At 43.6% G+C, this 21,301-nt stretch overlaps 1 protein-coding gene across 2 annotated transcripts in view; it reads left to right on the top strand.

Annotated features, from left to right (window-relative positions):
• The first annotated feature begins 17,047 nt into the window (after positions 1-17,047).
• The window catches only part of SNX9 (sorting nexin 9), a 97,243-nt gene continuing 92,989 nt past the window's right edge, over positions 17,048-21,301 (top strand). Inside the window, exon 1 of one of the 2 annotated variants that reach the window (XM_019644197.1) lies at positions 17,048-17,295. In XM_019644197.1, the coding sequence (XP_019499742.1) occupies positions 17,284-17,295 (12 nt within the window). In that variant the 5' untranslated portion in view covers positions 17,048-17,283. Of the gene's footprint in view, positions 17,296-17,895; positions 17,968-21,301 lie in introns of those variants that run through there. The other variant, XM_019644196.1, reaches the window with a different exon arrangement.

Genomic DNA, 21,301 nt, shown 5'->3' with positions numbered 1-21,301 from the left:
AATATGTAAAATATTCTTATGTAAAATATCTAGAATAGGCAAATGTATAGAGACAGAAAGTATATTCGTGGTTATCAGAGCCTAGGGGAAGAGGGGAGATTACTCGGTGGGTATAAAGTTTCTATTTGAGGTAACGAAAGGGTTTTGAAAGTAGACAGTGGTGATGGCTGCACAGCATTGTGAATGTAATTAATGCCACTGAATTGCACACTTAAAAATAGCTAAAATGGTAAATACTATGTTATATATATTTTTTATCACAATAAAAATTTTTAGTGAATTATATAGCTTGTACAGAGGTAAGGGAGATTAAGAAATCTGGAAGGACACGTGCCAAACTGCTAATAGAAGTTATTTTTTCTCATTTACTTATTCTAATCCTTTACAATGTACATGTATTACTTTTGTAACTTAAAAATGCAAGGATAATTTTAAAAGAGAACATGAGAGTGGCCTGAGAGGTAGGTGGACAACGATGAAAAGAGAACCAGACGATGGAGTCCACGTTCACCATGCACTGGTGATATAAAGAAGCCTTCTATGATGGGTTGAATCATTTCCCCTGACAAAATCATATGTTGAAGTCCTAACTCTCCCCCCAATAACTCAGAATGTGACCTTATTTGGAAATAGGGTCTTTGTAGATGTAATTAGTTAAGATGAGGTCATAATGGAGTAGGCTGGGCTCCTAATCTGATTAGTGTCCTTATGAAAAATGGGAACATTTGGAAGTGGATAGGCACACAGGGAGAGAACATAAAAACAGACATCAAGGTGATGCATCTATAAGCCAAAGAATACCAAAGACTGCCAGTAAACCACCAGAAGTGAGGTGTAACAGTTAATTTTATGTGTTAATTTGACTGTGCCACAATGCCCAGACATTTGGTCAAAGATTATTCTGGATGTTTCTTGGAAGGTGTTTTTTGGATGAGGTTAACGTTTAAATCAGTGGACTTTGAGTAAAGCAGATTGCCCGCTATAATTTGGGTGGGCCTCATCCAATCAGTTGAAGGCCTTAGAACAAAAATGACCTCCTCTAACGAGAAGGAATTCTGCGTGTAGGCTGCCTTTGCACTTGAAATGCTACCTCCTGTGGGTCTCCACCTTCTGGCCTACCCCATCAGGTTTTGGACTTGCCGAGCCTCCACAATCGCATGAGCCAATTCTCTCTCTCTCTCTCTCTCTCATAGATAGATAGATAGATAGATAGATAGATAGATAGATAGATAGATAGATAGACAGATAGATAGACAGTCATTCTCTTGGTCCTGTCTCTCTGGTGATCCCTAATACACTTGGGGAGAGGCCTCAAACAGATTCTCCCTCACAGCTGTTAGAAGGAACCAACCAACCCTGGTCTCAGACCACCAGCTTCCAGGACTCTGAGACAGTAAATGTCTGTTGTGTGAGCCTCGCAGTCTGTGGTGCTTTGTTACACAGCCCAAACTGACTAATACACCCTCCAAACGTGGGGGGAGCTACTTCCTCCCATGACAGAGAGGCCAGGTCTTTCATTCCTCATACTCTGTTTTCTGTAGCATGTGAAAAAATTAGTCTGTCTTTGGAAATCCTCATAATGCTAACAAGAAATACAATAACATATGAAGGGTTGAGAGGCTTATATCCATCCTTGTAAAAATAGTTGTCTGCAGTCAGCAGTAGACCCAGAAGCTGCAGCAACGCTGATGATGACAGCTCATCAAAGGACCTGACTGGGCGGATGGCAGCTAGAGGGAGTTGGGTGTTTGCTTCTCTCGTACTCATCCTGTATTCTGAAAATTATATATTTTTTTTCTCCTGTGTCTCTATTTGACATTGTAGTGGATATTAAGTAAAAAAACCAAACCAAAAAAAACCCCTTTTTTTGTTTTGTTTATGCTGACAATTTTTGTTTCTCAAGTTTTAAGAAACTGGTGATGACTAAAAAAAACAAAATAATGTTCAAGTGATGTGAACATTTTATTTTATTATTATTATTTTTTAAAGATTTTATTGGGGAATCAGGGAAGGGGAACAGACAAGTTGCTGTCCTTTTGTTCTTCAGTCCAGTTGTGGAGGACGTCGTTTCACTGGCCTATGTTGGTATTATCATTGCGCTCTGAGGCAGATCGGTCGCTGGCCATTGGACGGCCGCTCACGGCAGCTCACAGCAGCTCACCCTCGCTGCCGGCCAGCCCCACTGCAGCCTACGCTGTTGCTGGCGACTCATGGCAGCCCAGATCCAGGTTGAGCTGTTGTTCACCATCTTAGCTGTAGAGGGCACAAGGTCACTGGCCCTCATGTGGGATCCGAACTGGGGCCCTGCTGCTCAGAGCTGGTGTCCCAAACCAACTCCTAATCAACACTCCACTTGGCCGGCCCTGATCTGAGCATTTTAAATCATTGTGTTATCAAATTATACTTTTAGTTTTGGTATCTTCAATACAATTTTATGTTCAATTAATAGTTTCTTCTTTTGCTAGTCTAAGTGACTTTAGATCTGCAAAAGACTTCAACTTAACATTCTTTTATTTCAATTAAAAAATTCATAATAAAAAAATAGGTTTTCCCATAGCATTAAAATATTCAAAATTCTGCATCTTTAATGAAATATCTTGTTCCCATACCGTATGACGTAGGGAGAGGTTGAGATTCTTTCTCCCCGTCATTCCTGACCCACGAGGAATTCCCATGTTAGTGTCTATACTACGAAGAGCTTGGTCTTCAGTTCTGGCTTCAAGGACTCTACAGTTTATCCCTTAGCTATCTCACAGCTTTTCACTGCTCTATTGCCTCTAAATCAACAGGCCTAACCTCTCTCTGGAGCCCTAGTCCCATTTCCAAATAGCTCTTGAGTATTTCCATATATCGACTCCAGACTCAGCCAGGCTCAACCTAGCCAATGCGGGAAGCCGGAGCCTCGCATTTGACCCCTTCCCAGGACAGTGGAGGCCCAAGATAGGACAGATGGGGCTCCCCACCCCAGGAGGAAGCCTGCTGACACACAGCAGCCACAGATAATAGCCGTCCAAGCAAACATCTGGTTTGGGTAGGAGGGGCTTGAAGAAAGGGTTTGCCAATCTAGTCAACAAATTTTACACTGCCCCTCACTCCCTTTGCTGCTTCCACTGCTGAGACTCTCCCTTAAAGGGTTTGGTCCATGGCCACTAAAATCTGTCTTTTCAAAGATCATGTTCGTCCCAGAGGTGCAGGAGCCCAGCTGCGGAGGAAGGAAGTCAGCTACTGGGCTCCTCCTTAGCACCTCGTTTCTTTTTTTAAGATCTTTATTGGGGAATTGGGGGGATGGGAACAGCGCTGGGGAATTGGGGGAAGGGAACAGACAAGTTGCTGTCCTTTTGTTCTTCAATCTAGTTGTGGAGCATGTTGCTTCACTGGCCCAAGTTGGCACCATCATTGCGCTCTTCTCTGGTGAGGCAGATCAGTCGCCGGCTTCTGGACATCCACTCACTGTGGCTGCTGGCCGCTCATGCTGGCTGCTGGCTACACACGGTAGCCCATGGCAACCCACTGCCACAGGGACTGCAGCCTACGCCATCGCCGGCGACTCATGGCAACCCAGCTCCAGGTTGAGCTGTTGTTCAGCATCTTAGCTGTGGAGTGCAGTGTCACTGGCCCTCACATGTGGGATCCGAACCGGGGCCCTCTGGGGTCCCAAGCCAGCTCTTAACCATCGCGCCACTCGGCCGGCCCACCTCATTTCTATTAACAGCTTCACCCTCCTCCAGAAGAGTTAATAAGTAACATACCAAGAATAGTACCAGACACCCAGTGTATGCTAAGGAAATGTCGGCAATTCCTGTCACCCAGCATTAGAACCACAGTTACCTGAAGGTGGATGGGTGTAGGAATGAGGGGACCGACCAGGGGCTGGCAGTTTCTGGGGCTGGATAAGAAGTATATGGGAGCTCATTTGATCATTCTTCTACTTTTGAATTTTGAAATTCTCCCTAATAGAAATTAAAATAACAACAAAATTATCTCTCACGGTGATTCTTTCCTTTCCATCCATTGTACAGTTAAAGAAGCAAGAAGATACTTGTTGAGCAGCACCTCTGAGGAGCACGCTCCCTGGGGAAGGCTGGCCTGTCACACAAGAGGGCCGCAGTGGCATGTTCCCTCAATGCATCTGCATGGGTCCCTTGTGGCCACCCAGCTGGCAGGCTCAGAAACTGATTTGTCACCACCTTAATTGTGGCTCTGCCTCAGGGTCAGACTCACGTGAACCAGGCTCAGGAAAGTGATGCCAATTTTCTCTTCTCTAATGGAGCCTGTAACTGCTGAAAGCATGGGGCCCTTGAGTCTGTTTGCCAGCAGCCTCTCTCCCTCTAGGCAGGCTGTAAGGAGTGCTCTCTGAGCCTGGAATCAGAGCACTGAGAGTTGACCACACTCAGCATATGTTTACTGGAATCAGGCCAAGGTAGCCTGACCCTTCCCCACTAGGCCATGACTCAGGACGAAGGCTCCAGGGTCCTGGGTAGGTGCTCCCAAGCACTGTCATGTAGGCCTCTGGGCTCCCCTTTTCTTTGCTTCCAAAGCAGATCAAACGCCCCCTACTGAAAGGCACTTCTTTTCTTCAAATACATAAATACCTTAATCTACTCACTGCTAGATTTGCATGCCAAGTAACCATTTTATCTCTTTAAGGTGTCTTTGGACATTTCCACTCTTCTCAATGTTGTCTTGATCTTTCAGAATCTAATGTACCACGTGATTTCTCTTAGTCCGGAGCTCCTAGGGAAGAGAAGAGAGTAGGACATTTCAGAATAGTGTGGCCCTAAATACAATATGAATGAATACCTTCAACTACCAAAGGGTCTTCTCATCTTGTCCATCCTCCTCGGGTCAGCCCCAGTGCTTCCTACACGGCACTGCTAGGTTCGTTCTCCAGGAACATTACTTTAAGACACTTTCTAATGGTTTCCCATGGCCTCCCACCGTCATGATCTGCCCTCTACCTTCCTTTCTAGCTAGATTCCCACATGACAACCTCTGCCCCAGCACACTTAGTCTAGCTGATATCAGGGGAATACAGCCTGCACTGTTTCATTGTTGTGTGTGTGCTAACACCATTCCTTCCACCTTGAAAAATTGAAATTTTAACTCTCTTCCAAAACATAGTTCAAGTTCTACCTTCTTTTGAAATTTTCTGATTATGCTACTCATAGGTGACAATTATCTCTTGGGGAAAAAAACAATAATTGTCAGGGCAGGCATCGTGGATATATGGCCTGGACAGTATTTGCACAGGACCCCAGGCTCAAAGGGGCCCTGTACTTGGTCTAGTGCTCTACTGTTGCTCTTGAAATGCTTTTTTTTCTTCAATAAAAAAATGCCCAAAATATAGGATTGTTAACAATCCTATAGACTGCATCACACAGCCATTAAAAAGAAGTCAATCTCTTTAATTGGCTTACTTTAAATTAATGATGACATACATATATATATAATAATGATTATTCCAATGACCCCTCTATAAACTTGTTAGTTATAATCATACACAAATCTTTGTGTAGGTACACTAATGATTACATCATGAATACTGAATATAGTCTAATAAAATAATTACTTTTACCACATTCCCCAATGCTAACATCTTAGAAAACTTAATTCTACTGTTACCCTTACTGACTTGTTTTAATCTTGTCATACATTTTAATTCTACATATATTCTAATCTCCATGAGACCTTTCTAGTATTGCTTTATCAAACAATATTCACTTATATTTATCTCTATGCTATCCTTTTCTTTTCTTTTTTTTTTTCCTCCTTGTTCCTTCCTGAACTTTCAGCATTCAATCTGGGATTACTTTCCTTTGGACTTAAGAACTCGCTCTAGTGTTTTTTCTAATCAAGGCTGCTAACAATAAAATGTTTTAGCTTAAGCTTTTCTTGAAATAATCTTTATTTTGAGGCAGTATTGCTGATGGGTATAGAATTCTTTATCACTTTTAAAATGGCACTCTGCTGATGCCTATCTTATGTTATTTATGTTGAGACCTTAGCTATCAGCCTGTTTCTTGCTTATTTGCCCCTCATATTCTCTAAAATCTTTCTCATTAGCTTCCATTTTTAGGTCATACTGTGGCTCGCTATTGTTTTCCTGTGTATTTACTTTGTTTAGGGGATGTTGAGTTAACTTATGGATTGATTCTTTCAATTTGGAACTCGCTCATGTACTTTCACATTCTCTCAACTCTCCTTTTAATCACATCCCACTTGTCTTTTTTCCAATGTTGTTTACCTGTACTTTTGTTGGGATATTTGCTCTCTTTTTTAGCTTTATTTTTAAGTTTTCAATTTTTTCTAGTTTTATTGAGGTATAATTGACAAATAAAAATTATTTATAAAGCTAGAGTGTATGTGATGATTTAATATATGTATATTTAATATACGTGAAATGATTACCATGATCAAGTTAATGAACACAATCATCACCTCACATAGTTACCATTTGTGTGTGTGTAGTGAGAACACTTAAGATTGAGTCTCAGCACATTTCAAGTATACAGTACAGTATTATGAACGGCAGTTACTATGCTGTACATTAGATCCCCAGAACATACTTGTCTTTTATCAGAAAGTTTCTACCCTTTAAACAGCATCTCCCCATATAAACTGCCCCTCAGCCCCTGGCAGCCATCATTCTACTCTATGGCTCTATGAGCTCAACTTTTTGGATTCCACATATAAGTGCAATCATATAGTATTCGTCTTTCTGTGTCTGGCTTATTTCACTCAGTAAATGCTCTCCAAATTCATCCATGTTGTCACAAATGACAGGATTTCCTTTTCTTTTTTTAAAAGATTTTATTGGGGAATTGGGGGAGGGGAACAGCTCTGGGGAATCGGGGGAAGGGGAACAGACAAGCTGCTGTCCTTTTGTTCTTCAGTCTAGTTGTGGAGGACGTCGCTTCACTGGCCCATGTTGGTATTGTGATCATTGCACTCTTCCTGGGTGAGACAGTCGTTCGCCGGCCATTGGACGGCTGCTCACGGCGGCTCACAGGAGCTCATGAAAGTTCACGCCAGCTGCCGGCCAGTCCCACTGCAGCCTAGGCCATCACTGATGACTCACGGCAGCCCAGCTCCAGGTTGAGCTGTTGTTCATCATCTTAGTTGTCAGAGGGCACAGCGTCACTGGCCCTCATGTGGGATCTGAACCGGGGCCCTGCTGCTCAGAGCTGGCATCCCAAGCCAACTCTTAACCAATGCGCCACTCGGCCAGTCCCAGGATTTTCTTTTTTATGGCTGAATAATATTCCATCATATTGCATTTTCATTATCTATTCATCTGTCAAAGGACATTTAGGTCGTTTCCATATCTTGGCTATTTCAAATAATGCTGCAATGAACAGATGTTCAGCTGTCTCTTCAAGATAACGATTTCATTACCTCTGGATATATACCCAGAAGTAGGATTGCTGGATTATATGATATTTCTGTTTTTAATTTCTGAGGAACTTCCATACTGTTTGTTTTCCATAATGGCTGTACCAGTTTACATTCCCAGCAGCAGTGTACAAGAATTCCCTTTTCTCCAAACCCTCACCAACTGCTATTATCTTTTGTCTTTTTGATAACAGCATCCTAACAAATGTGAAGTGATATCTCATTGTGGTTTTGATTTGAATTTTTCTGATGATCAGCAATGTTGAAGACCGTTTCATATACCTGTTGACCATTTGTATGTCTTCTTTGGAAAAAAATGTCTATTTAGGTCCCTTGCCTATTTTTTAATCAGGTTATTTGATTTTTTTTTTTTGCTATTGAGTTATGTGAGTTCTTTATACAGTAATACCTTGGTTTGCAAGCATAATTTGTTTCGGAAACAAACTACTCCTATTGTAAGACATTGCTCATTTACTAAGTTAAAATGTATTAGAAATGCTTGTTTGTCTTGTGGAACACTTGCAAATCAAGTTACTTGCAATCCAAGGTTTTATTGTATATTTTTTATATTAACCCCTTATCAGATATGTGGTTTGCAAACACTTTCTCCCATTCTATAGGTGGCCATTTCATTTTATTGATGGTTTCCTTTGCTGTAAAGAGCTTTTTATTTTGATGTAGTCCCACTTGTTTATTTTTGCTTTTGTTGCCTGTGCTTTTGGTGTCATATCCAAAATATCCTTGCCAAGACCAACATCAAGCTTTTCCCCTATGTTTTATTTTAGAAGTTTCATGGTTTCTGGTCTTACATTTAAATCTTACATTAAATCCATTTTGAGTTCATTTTTATGGCATAAGAGAAAGGTCAAATTTCATTCTTTTGAAATTCTTAATCATTTTTGAACATTTTCATTTTGTTCTGAGACCTGCAAATTCTGTACTTGGACCTCATAGTTGTGCCCACTGAGGAAAGGTCTTGGATTCCTGTTTTAAGCGGCCTGCTCTGAGCATAGGTATCTGATTTCTAACAGTTAATAACCATGTTGCAAAATTATTCACTTCCCCTTCATTTCCATGAATTCTATCTACTGAATATTTACCAGACCAGTTTTATACAAGGGGCCAATCATTCGTTAGTCCTCCCAAAATAAACAATTACATTTTTAAAAGAACATGCTAATTTAGTCTCTCATTGTTACATCTAGTGGCAGACATTTGAGGCAGGGATGACTACAAGGCACATTAGCCTTGAGGTAAGTTTGGGATTTGAGGCCTGGGCAGTGTGGTTTGACTGACTCCCCTAAGTTGTTCTGCTTTTTCACAACTTTTCCCTTCTTTTTTTACATCTGAAACCACAGGTTCTCTAAACACAGGTGTTTCTCCCAGTGGTTCTCATGGCAACAGCATGAGAGAGTATTGCATCCAGGAAGATCAGAGGACATTTGCTTAGCAGAGTAGCCAGCCAGGACTGTCTTAGGGCCTCTAACTGTGGTAGCAGGATGGATGTCTTCTTTTCCTTCTGCTATTTCACATTCGAGGGGAGCACAAAATGCATTTTTTCATGATGTTGTGCTTATTATCTATCTACCATAGCTGTTTGCACATTATAGCCTCTCCATTAGTTTTTTGTGAATGAAATAAAAAGTAGCTGGTAGACCAAACTAGCCCTAATTAGACCCACAGCTTCATGAACACCTAGTATATGCCAAGCACTGGGCCAGGTCTCCTGTGTGCATCACTCTAATCAATGATGGAACAACTGCCATATGAAAATCACACCTTTACAAATATTGACGTGAACAGGTGATGACTGTTCTGAATAGTTATTTATCTAATGCTTAAAAAAATTAAGCTTAGAATTTCTCTATTTCTACAAAGCAGAACTTGAAACTTGTTGTTACCTATTTTGAAACTAATGCTGAGCTTGTTTGTAAGAATTGTGAATTTCTATGCATTTATTTACTTGAAAGAATAGTTTGCATTTTGACATTTCCTGGCTTAATCAAAGGTTTAATATTCTTAAGCAGAAAAATTGCTGAGGTGCCTGTGAACATTCTGAGAAACTAGACACGTTAGAGAAGAGGTTAAATAGATCAAGTGACTGAAATGAAACACAATGAAGATGAAGAAAGAGAATACTGAAGAAAGAGAGGAATGACTGGAATGGAAACGCAGAAAGACACGCACAGGAGTGACCATAGATAGGTACTGGCTATGAATAATAAAAATAAGTTATAATCATTGTGGGATAGCATATTAGGAAATTTGCTATAGATCTGAGAACCACAGTGAGGAATTGGCACCAGAGTAAAGCCCACCAAGGAGACACTCATTGATAGCTATTCATCTCTGTTAGAATGACATGCTACTCCAGCTAAAGGTGGTCTTGCTAAATCCTGTAGACAAACCTCAGGGAAGTATCACTATAAATGAGAAAACTGAGGATCAAGATTAAATAACCTGCTCAAACTCCCACAGGTGGTAAGCAGCAGAAATGAGTTTCAAGCCAAGTATAGTCCAACTCCAGGGCCACGTGCTTACTGCTTAGACAGTGGGTGCCCTTTCTGACCAAAGGCCTGGGGGACAGCAGGATCCCTAGGGATAGAGGCTGTCATTCGCAGCGTCCAGCAATCAATCATGGTGGTAGCAGCACGGTCCTGGACTTACGGTTAACAAGCACTGTTGTTAGAATTGCCTTCCACGAAGAAGAAATGGTGTGTGTTTGTGTGTGCTAGCATGTTAGAGGAGGCCTTTAGCTTTAAAAGTAACTCTCCATAGCCTGTGACTTGAGCAATGACACATGAGCTAGCAAACTGTCCTTTACTACCCAGCTATTCCGCTGCCAATATCATTTTCTTCTTTGTGCCCAGTCACTGTCTGTAAATATGTTTCTGAGAGATCATGTCAGAGTCTGCCCGTAACAGGTCAGAGAATCAAAACAATGTCCTAGGGTCAAGTGTTAGAGAATCAAAGCAATGTCCTAGGGTCAAGTGTTAGGGGACATCATGGATCATGAAGGCTGAGAGCCAGCTAGTTAGCCAACCTTACCATTACTGCTCTGATCTCAATAACCTAACCCAGCCTTCCTTCTGGGAGTCAGGACCACCCAAACTGAGCACAAGGCCAGTACAGAACCAAGAGAACACAAGCCCTGTTGCAGCCTAACCCTGCCTGTCGGTGTCACCCCTGCCATCTGTGCAGCCTCACCAACCTCCAGTCTCTTCCTGCCATCACCTATGTCCCTTCCTGCCTGCTCAGATCCTAGCAATCAGATTCCAGCTAAATCTCCAGTTCTGGACACCATTTCTCATTATTCTGCACAGATTGTGTCTCCCAGACAGTGTAGAAAGAGAAGTGACTTCATCAAAATGGAACCAAAACTAAAGCCAACCAACCAAAACAAATTTTAAAAAATCATTCACTTTAAAAAAAAAAAAATTGGGGAATTGGGGGAGGGGAACAGCACTGGGGAATCAGGGGAAGGGGAACAGACAATTGCTGTCCTTTTGTTCTTCTATCTAGTTGTGGAGGACGTCACTTCACTGGCCCATGTTGGTGTTATCATTGCGCTCTTCTCGGGTGAGGCAGATTGGTCGCCAGCCTCTGGACAGGCACTCATGACGGCTCTTGGCAGCTCACGGCAGCTCATGCTGGCTGCCGGCCACTCATGGCAGCTCACAGCAGCCCACTGCAGCAGGGGCTGCAGCTTATGCCGTCGCTGGCAACTCATGGCAGCCCTGCTCCTGGTCAAGCTGTTGTTCAGCATCTTAGCTGTAGAGGGCAGTGTCACTGGCCCTCATGTGGGATCCGAACTGGGGTCCTGCTGCTCAGAGCTGGCGTCCCAAGCCAGCTTTTCACCAATATGCTACTCGGCTGGCCCAAGAAAAAAATCATTCACTTTTATACATATATTGGCTAGCTTAACACCAAGGAAAAGCTTTCTATAAAATAACCTTTCCCATTTCTCTAAAATCCTTGCCTGCTTGAATTTCCACCAGAGCACTTACTAAAGCACCTGACATGTTATATAAGTAATTGTTTATTTTCTTCCCCCACACGCTCTGGATTCTAAGTTCTCAGAGAGCAGGGACTTTTATCTCTAACACCTGCAACCTTGCCTGGTACAAGGTGAGGACTTAATATTTATTGTGATTGGAAAGGCACCTGTCACACCACTCAAGGCCACCGATGAGGTGCACTTTAACCTCAATTCATAAAATGAGAGAAAAATATACCTTTGTGCCAGACCAGGCTGACTCTGGGGATCTGTACCCTTCCTCACTCTTCTCATCCTCCACCATAGAGAGTGGGCAAACATCACGTTTTCGTCCCATTCCACATTATTTTTCATAGCTTCATATTCCCACATTAGTTTCACATTAACTGAGCACTTAGTTGGGATCTGAGCTATTGGAACATAAGGACAATCCAATTTTGACTAGAGAAAGAAACAAGAATTATAACTAATATTTATTGAGAGCTTTAGTATGTACAAAGCATCATGCTAAGTACTTTGAGATCATCATCTAATTTAATCCACACAACAAACCCATGAGCTAGATGCTGTTGTTGTTGTTATTATTATTCCCATTTTGCAGTTCAGGAAACTGAGGATGATGTACCTAAGGCTACATGGGTCGTAAGTCACAGAATCCAGCTCTGTCAACAGGAAAATCTTTGCTCCTGAGGAAGAAAGGATGGAAAAAGATGGGAATTGGGATGAGGACTATATTTGTGTTTTGCTGAACCATTATAGCTTTATCTAAGAAACTTAAGGTTTTCAATGACAAATTTTAAAAACTATCACTTCAATGTGAAAAAAATGTGTTTGGGGCTAGAGAGTTTCTGAGTTACAATGACGAAGTTATTAATTTCTGCAGTTAAAATAACAGTGCTTTAACTTCACAAGTGTATAGTCGTGAAGCCTAATTTACTGAACAAACCTCGGGCAAGAGTTAATGGCCATGCTGAGTGGCTCAGTTGGTTAAGAGCTCGCTCAAGAGTTTGAGCTCTGAGCAACAGCGGTTCAAGTCAGCCCGAGCTGAGCAGCCGTGAGCTGCCAACAGGTGGCGGGATGGCTCAGCTAAAAAAAAAAAAAAAAAAAAAAAAAGAGTTAATGGCCATTCTTCTGGCCACCAGCTGTGCCATTAGCACAGGCTTCCTAGGAATCCTTGTCACCCTCTCTCCCTGGCATGATAAAAAGAGTGCAAAGCTTAAACAGAACAACTCTGTTGCTCTGGCTACAGCTTTTTTTCTTTTAAAAGTGCAATCTCGCTACAGCCAAATGCAGTCTGCAAATGCAAATCAAATTCCTTAGCTAATCAATTGTGTTCTCACCACTGGGAGTAATGGAAACTCAGGCTGTAGAGCAAAGAACTGAACTTGATGTGTGCCAACCTCTGGGCTCTGAGGACAGCCCACGTAAGGCACCACCTTGGAAACCTGTCAAAGGAAGGAGGTGGATGGGAGGAAAGAAAGAGGTGTGACTGGGCGAGCAAATGGCATCAGAAGACAAAACCACCTACTTCTCAATTTAGCCCAGGGCTTTTCAAGATTATCCTGAGTGAAGTCAACTTCCTAGTTTTGGAGAAGCCACTGTTCCACTGGGCGGCTGGACTTTTTGAAATAAGATGAAAGGATGTCATGCTTCTGTTCTAGTGTGGGTGGCTCCTAGCACAGTTCAGGACAGGAGTCCTTGACGGGTTTGACTCTTCAAAAAGCCAAAACTCCTAACATAAGTGTTTGGAGTAAAGAAAGGTTTATTGATCCAGAAGGTGCCATTTGAGAAGATGGGGGTTCTAGTCCTCAAATCCATCTTAAGAAAGTACAGAGTTCAGGCTTCTTTTAAGTCCAGGAAAGGGAAAATGGGAGGGGCAGAAGGTGATTGACGACTACTGACATCTGGGCACCAGCAGGGGCTGAGGAAAGACGGAGAAATCTCCAAATCTCTTTGTTCCCAGTCTGTTGACCCTGGCTGATCTGAGTCCCGTCTGAAGGCTCCTGCAAATCTTTGATAAACTATCATCATTTTTGTACACATTTCCCCCACCTACTTGGGAGAGGCACCTTCCGGCAAGGGGCTGTTCTTTTAAACTCAAGCCCCAAGGAGAATTCCTCTGATTAGCATGTCTCTAGCAGGAACTATGAGCCTGAAGGCCATGGGAACTATGCAGGCTGGAGAAAGATGGGGGCAGAGACGGAGCATTTCACCCTGTTACAGGGACTGTCTTGACCTTCACAATACTCCCTTCACACCTCTTACCTAAAATATTTTTAGGTCAAAAATGACATGTTTTGGAAACCTGTGATGAGAGAAGTGAGCTCTCGTCCCTGCCCTGGCCTAATGTGCATCCTGGGTAAGTCTTTTAACTACCCTGGAAGGTCTGGTTGGACCAGGGAGCACTGGGCAGTTGAGGCTTATATGCTGTTAGGGACAAATAGAGGGAAGCAGGGATCTGGGATTTCAGAGAAAAGAGGCAATTTACAGGCAGCTGAGGAAGAGGGGACCACAGGTGACAGGCAAATCCCTGCTAGCCAACCCTGAAACAAGGAGACACCAGGTGCGGGAGTCCAGGTAACAGGCAGGCCCCTGCTTCGAGCCTTTCCATGTGCCATATTAAGGTGAATATGTTGATTCCCTTCCTGGAGAAGGCCTTTCCATCTGAATCTCTTAGACAGGAAAGGGCTGGGTCAAAGGTTCTCTCTGGGGCTTTCGTTTCTTAAGAACCAACTTAAAATCAATATCCTGAGGCACATTTTGGGGGTAGCAAAACTTTGGTCCCCTTTGGTGCTAGGGGCAGGTGGGAGACACAGGCGCAGAGCCTCCGCTCCTTAACTTACTGTCTGACGGGGAGGCAGGCAAGTGGTGACTCCAATGAATTACAAACAGATCAATTTCCAAAGGCAAGGAAACCAGTACTAGGAGAGCTTCTATGAAGAGAACTTGACGGAGACCGGAGACCGGGGGCAGGGAAGATTTCCCTGAGGAATACTGACAGCTGTGACACTCCAGGGTAGCTCTGAAGGATGAGTGGGAGGTTAGCCGGTGTGCAGGGTGGTGGGGAGACGTGAATGGTTGGTGGATGGGGGGTAATTCAGACAAAGAAACAACATAAGCAATGTAATTTGCAGTGAAATGAAATGAAAATGTGAGGTCTCTTGTTCAAAATTATTAAGAATTTAAAGCTGGTGAGAGGGAAGCTTTAAAGCAAGTGTGGGGTCCATCTAAGCACTGGGCCCTGCACAAGTCACACACCTGAGAAGCTAGTCCTGGTACTCTCCATGGAACAGAGTATGATGCTCGGGGGTGGGGAGGAAGTGAAAAGGCCGGTATGGCGCCGGGAGGGTGGTATTAGATGGAGCTGGACATCAGCCTCACCTGAGGATTACATTAGCGATGCACTGCTGGACTATAAAAAAATGTCATGGCGTTTTTACTATCTCAATAATACAGGTAGTGATTTCGCTTTCACTTAATGTTTATATTGATTTGCATTGGTCACCATGAGTTTGGTGTCTCCATGGTTACCTCTAAAAATGAAAACAAGATTACAGAAATTGTTCAAATAGGAAAAGCTTGGACTCGGGTCTTTTTGCTTTCTTGGTATCAGGGGTCCAGGATGATTGGCAGTATCCCCAGGCTGGAGGCAGAACCCCTTGGAAGGTCCAGTCGAACCAGGGAGCCATTGCTCTGCTCGGTTCTGGCTGTTTTTTTCAGCACTCATTTTACTCAGGCCAGAGCACAGCACAACCGGCCCACCAGCACCCGACCCAGGCCGTGTCAACTGAGCACGCCGAAAGCACAGGTCACAGGAACGACCCTGAATGTGTAGCTCCCTAACGAAACATGCACTGTTGAATTGCTGCAGGGAGCTGAACCCAGCTTTCAAATTTAAAAGAATATGGAAAATTCATTACTTATAGTATTTCCCATGTTGAATTCCTGGCTTTTCCACATACTAGTTAGTATGTGTTCTTAGTCCAAATATTTATTTAGTTGTTTATTAAAACGTAAACATTTTAAAAATAAAGGAATAAACACATTTTCAAAAATTGACAATGGCATCTAATGAATCTTCAGGAATTTTCTAGATATATACAAGGTATTTTCATATTTTTTTACACAAATCGATAGTGCTTTAATGTTATTTTCATCTTTATTAATGTCCTTTTAAAATATTACCATTTTCTTATGGGCTTCCCAGAATTTCATTTGCCTGATATACTATATTGAAACAGTCCTATTAACAAACATATAGGTTGCTTCTGTTTGGGGTTAGAATACTTTACTGAACATCTTTATTCACGTGTGCAAATCTGACAGCACGACACAGTCCTAGAAGTAGAGCTGCTAGGCCCAAGGTTACGGGAATTTTCAATTTTGATAAGTATTACCAAATCAGCCAAGTTATTTACGTGAGACTTGATTTCTTCATGTCTGTAAACAGCAAATAATAATGACTTTCTCAAAGGTTTCTTATGAGGGTTAAATGAGATTAAGGCATGTGAAAGTTTAGTATGTAATTAGACCGTCAAAGAATGTTCATCTCCAGCTTTCCTTTTACTTCGACTATTTATGAATATTATGACTATAGCTTTAGCCATGAACTGAGCGAACAAAAAATTACAGAAAATTCTGTAACACCATATCCATTTTCGACTCCGTTGTTGAATGGAACTTGTGAAATCTTTGGAGGTCAGATTTTCCAGAGGACACAAAATTTGACATTAACTCTAAATACTGCGTTTCTAGCCTGATAAAGTTGACTTGATTTGATAGTTGCCTCTTTTAACACGTATGTCCCTGATAATAAAAAAAACAAAATGTACTAGACTGACATACCCACTAAGATCTATCTTCCAGGTATGTTTTTTGTACTTCAGTGAAAACTGTTCCTTCTCAATTTAAGTCATTCATTGATGAATAAAACCCGTAGGTCCAACCCTGAAGAAAACCACGTTGACAAAAAACATGGAAAATTTTCGACCTCTCATTTCCACTTTCAGGAAATACGCTCTGTTTCCCCCAAACCTCTGGGGCTCTGCGTCGTCTTAAAATGTATCCAGAGCGCAGAAGGTTAATGGGACACCTCGGAAGGAACTCCCCAAGCGTCGGGGCCCAGAAGCCCCGGGGGGGGGGGTCCCAGCCGGCGGTAACCCCAGGCTTGGGGCAGAGCCTCCTGGAAGGGCCGGTCGGACCAGGGAGCCATTGCTCCGCTCGGTCCCGGCTGTTGATTCAGCGCTCGTTTTACTCAGCGCAGAGCACAATCGGCCGAACGGCGGTCCCGCTCCGGGACCAAGATCCCCGTCGGCCACCCGCGCCCGGCCAGGGGGACGCAGACTTGTCGTCGCAGCCTCGTGCCTCGCGCAGCCGAACTCGAGCCGCTGCGTGCGGCGCGGGCGTGCGGAGCCAGTCGGCACTCGGCTCCCCCCGAGGCGGCCGCGCTGCCCCTAACGTTTCCGCGGGCCGTCAGGCGGGCTCGGCGACCCCGGCAGCGACTCGGGGACGCGTCCCTCGGCGGCGGAACAAAGGGCGCCCGCCGGCGGCGCGGCCCCGGGGCGGAGGCTCCGGGCGGGGGCGGAAAGGGGGCGAGGAGGCCGGGCGGGCCGCGGGCACCGGGCGCGCTTCCGCCGGCCGCGCCGCGCCGCCGCGGTAAATGGGAGGCTCGCCGGCAGGGGCGGGGGCCGCGCAGTCGGGGAGTTTCAGGAACTGGAGGAGCGGGCGGCGGCCGGAGTCACCCGGAGCCCAGACTCGGGGCCGAGGCGGAGCTGTCGCCGCCGCCGCCGCGCCGCGGCCCAGTCGTAGCCGCCTTCACGCTCGCCTGCCCGCCGCGGGCCGACTGCGCGGCGCGGGAGAGGAGCCGGCCGTCCCGGGCCGGGGATCCGCCCGCCATGGCCACCAAGGTGAGGGGCGCGCAGCGCAGGCCCTGGCGGCCCCGCGGCGGGCCGAGGAGGGGCCGGACCGGGCACGCGGGCGGCGGGGACGCGAGCGAAGCTGAGGGGCCGGCTCGGGTCCCGCGGGGCTCGGGGCTCGGGGGCCCGGCTGGAGGCGAGGGAGGGTCGCGGGGCGGGACCCCGGACGTGAGCGGCGCCGCCTGCAAAGTTTGCCCGTGAACGTGGGCTGCGGCCGGAGGAAGGGAAAGTTCCCGCAGCCGCCCGCTCTCTCCGAGGAGTCGCCCCGGCCACCGGGAGACCCTGATACTGTCCTGAGTGCTGCCCGCTCCCCAGCGCCCCGCACATCCGGCCGCTGCGGAGCGGAGCGTCCCCTTCCTCCGCCGGATGGCGGGCCCCCAGCCGTTTTGGGGGGCCCCGACCCCCGCCGGAGAGGACCCGGCGTTTTAAATTCAGGCCGGCGAGCGAGAGCTCCGGGGGAGGGTAAACGCAAATTAAACGCCCCGCGCTTCCACTTCCTTTCTCACTTATTTTTTTTTCTTTTGTTTTGCTACCTTTTCAGTTTGAATGGTGGTATTTCCAGCGTGAACAAAATGCAAAGAGGGAAATGACTGTTTTCAATAACGCGTTTGCTCGAAAAAGGCCCAGGCCCGACTTACGTGGTGGAACTTTGACTTGTGCTTGGTAATGGGCCAGGAGTAGTGCTTGGTTTATTTTGGGGTAATTTTCGTAGAATTAGAGGTCACCCTTTGCTGCTGGCGTCACCCTTCCCCGCTCCCTTTCCTGGGGCGTTTTCCTTAGTTCTTGATGTTAGTTGGGAAAGCCAGGACCATTGAATGAAGCCTTGAGGTGGGAGACCCCCTTCAGGAGGTAGTCCTGTGTTTTTTGGACTGTCACTTTTGTAAAGATCAGCACTCTCTTCCATATTCATGTTTGAAATCTGTGAGGTTTTTTGGGGTTGTTGAAAGCCTTACATTTTTGTTGTTGGGTTTTTGTTTTTTGGTAGAGAGAGACTTAAGAAAGTGATAAGAAATGTGAAATTCCTTTAAAAGGTCACATTGTCTGATATCATTTCAGTCTGTTAAATTTTGTGCTTTAAATTTATCTGGGTGCAGTGTTCGTTTATTTTTTTTTAAATGGGTTTTCTTCTCCAGGGAACCTGTTGCCAGCTGTTACTGAAATAGTTACCTTCTCGTTAATAGATTATTGGCTATACTCTTCCTTGGTTTCATAAAATGTGATAGAACTTGCTGCCTTTTTAGCATATATAATTTTGTGTTGATCTTGTAAAAAACAAAACTGAACTCAAGCCAAGGATGTCTCAGGAAATTTGATTTTGAGGTTTGTTGCCAAACATTCCAGAAATTACCAGTTACACGGTCTTATTTGACACTCATCTTGCAACCTTAAAAGCTGTTTGTGGTAGTTATCTATTCAGTGGTGGTCAGTGCTGTGGTATTGCACACTCTGATCTAATGCACGTTACCGGTACTGTCCCTTAGGTGGGTCCAGGCTTAGCAACTGGTGTGGGTTATGCATGATGAAACATTTATTTAATAGTTGCACCTGAGCTTAGTTTCTCCATAAAAATGAAAAGGACAGTTCTTGTACTAAATTTGAATTGCACGTGTCCTCACTAAACACACGCCTTGAAGCATGTGTCAGCACTTCCTACTTGATTAATCTACACTGCTCTATAAAGGCAAATTCCAGTAACTCTGGCTCTTAGTTTCTTTTACCTTTCTAATCACTGTTCCCCATGGGACTCATTTCCTTGTTTGTATAGTGACAGACTACTTCCATTTTTTTAAAAAAGGAAGAGCAAAGAAGCATTTATTAAAAGAGGACCCATCCTCAGTGTTCTGGTTTTCCTACTTCATGGTGATTCTGTCTTGTTCCCAGAGAAAGTTGTACTTGCTGTTTCCCCTCCAACATCTAGTGGTTTGGGTTTTTCTCTTCCCTTTCTTTAGAAGGGTAGGTGAGGAGCATGTACTTTTAGTAACTAATAACATCTAACTTTTAAATAAAATTTTAAGACTCATTCAGTACACAGGCTCTTGCTAGAAGCATTAAGTGATGACAAATAAATGCAGTATCTGGACACGTTAGGTAGTGTTAGGTTCCCCTTTGAATTTACCAGAGAATGGCTCCTGTTCTCTTATGTATGATTTTCTTATATATTGTTCTTACATGTTTTCTTGAAGATACAGTTATCTTTGAACTATCATTATTTTTAAAAAACGCCTCTGGTATACTCAGTAGAAATTATCTTGTAGAAGAAAACTCAATTCTTTACTGCCAAAGAGAGTTAATCAGTAACTGCATATTTTAAAGGGATTATCTGTTCTTTGATCTTAATCCCTACCCAGTAGAAAGTTGAATTCAGTTTTGAGTGCATGTCACTAAATTGAGTACAGTCTCATTTAACAAATACAGGGAAAGGCTAATATGAGTGCGTAAAGTCTTCTGTTAGAAGCCTCAGCAGGTTGTATTTTGACACAGTCATATGGTGAATTTAGAGTACATGTTTATTTATTAAATCTTGGGAAAGAAAATTTTTTTTACCCACAATATATAAAAAGGGACATAAAATTGTTAATGGAAGTTAATCGATTCATAGCCATATAATTTAGCTGTAATATCCATGTCAAAGTTAACCTTTGGTAACTAATTTGGGTCCTTTTGTGCTTACATAGTTTTAGGAATAATCATTATAACACAATTTTAGGAGTCACTGGTGCCTTTAAAAAAACGCAACTCTTTCCAGCTCCAATGTCTAAAGTTATGCATTTGTGTTATACTGCTTGTCTGGTACAATTCAGTGGATGTGGAATGTTGAAATACTGCTAGAAATTGCTCAGAACTGTTCTATGATAAATATTAGTAAGAACAGTTTAGAAAGCATACTTTGTACTCTCTCCTGAGCAAAAATCTCTTTATCTGAAGAAAAGAATAGAAATATCAGAAATACCTTTCTAAAGAACCTTAGGATTAAAGTTGGTTTTGATATTCTTTTTAAAAATAGTGTGGAAAATGCTAACCATTCAATTTTGTGTAACAGTGATATTTTTTTACAGTTTCTTAATAAATGCAATATCTGGACTGGTTTTGTATAGTCAAAGAAAATTCTATGACAGTAGAAAGGTAAACCAATTTCTCAGTAAAGAAGGAATACATTAGAAAGCATAAAAATTTTGTCAAGTGTTCTACTGCACCGTTTGTATATTGACCATCTGAAAATGATGGTTTTACTTTGCCCTCCTAACACTTTGTCGTTGACTTTGCATATGCTGTTCCTTTTCTGGAATGCTGTTTGCTCTCTGTCCTCGAATCCCAGTATCTTCTTTTTACATATGTCTCAGCTCAAAGCATTACTTCCTCTGGAAAACATTCCTGACTTCCCTAACCCTTGTTATAGGGCAGTGGTTCTCAACCTGTGGGTCGCGACCCCTTTGGGGATCGAACGACCCTTTCACAGGGGTCGCCTAGGACCATCAGAAAATACAAAGATATTTACATTACGATTCGTAACAGTAGCAAAATTACGGTTATAGAGTAGCAATGAAAATAAATTTATGGTTGGGGGTCACCACAACATGAGGAACTGGATTAAGGGGTCGTGGCATTAGGAAGGTTGAGAACCGCTGTTATAGGGTCCTGACTGCCATTTTCGGTTTGTTTCTACAGCTGGTGGCTGTGTCCGTCAGGATGGGTCAGCCCCAGGAGTCTGTGTGTTTGCTCACCTTTGCATCCTCTGTGACCAGCACAGAACCAAGGCTCTTGATAAGCTGTTATTACATGAATGAGTGTTGAATTTTCTTGCCTTGGTTCCTCCCTCTCCAGTTTGAAAGAGCAAAAAGATATTCCAGTGAGTTAAGTAACTGTTAAAGGAAATTCTTTATTTCCAGCTGTAAGCTTTTGTTTAATTGTGTGTTAAGTATACATGCACAATGGAAAATACACATCTACAACTTAGTAGCAATGTTTTTTAAATACGGTAATTCAGTTTTACTAATGT

This window comes from Hipposideros armiger, unplaced genomic scaffold (genome assembly GCF_001890085.2).
Source record: "Hipposideros armiger isolate ML-2016 unplaced genomic scaffold, ASM189008v1 scaffold_86, whole genome shotgun sequence".
NCBI classification, from domain to species: Eukaryota; Metazoa; Chordata; class Mammalia; order Chiroptera; family Hipposideridae; genus Hipposideros; species Hipposideros armiger.
The sequence above is the reverse complement of the archived record's forward strand: the minus strand, read 5'-3'. Positions and strand labels throughout refer to the sequence as shown.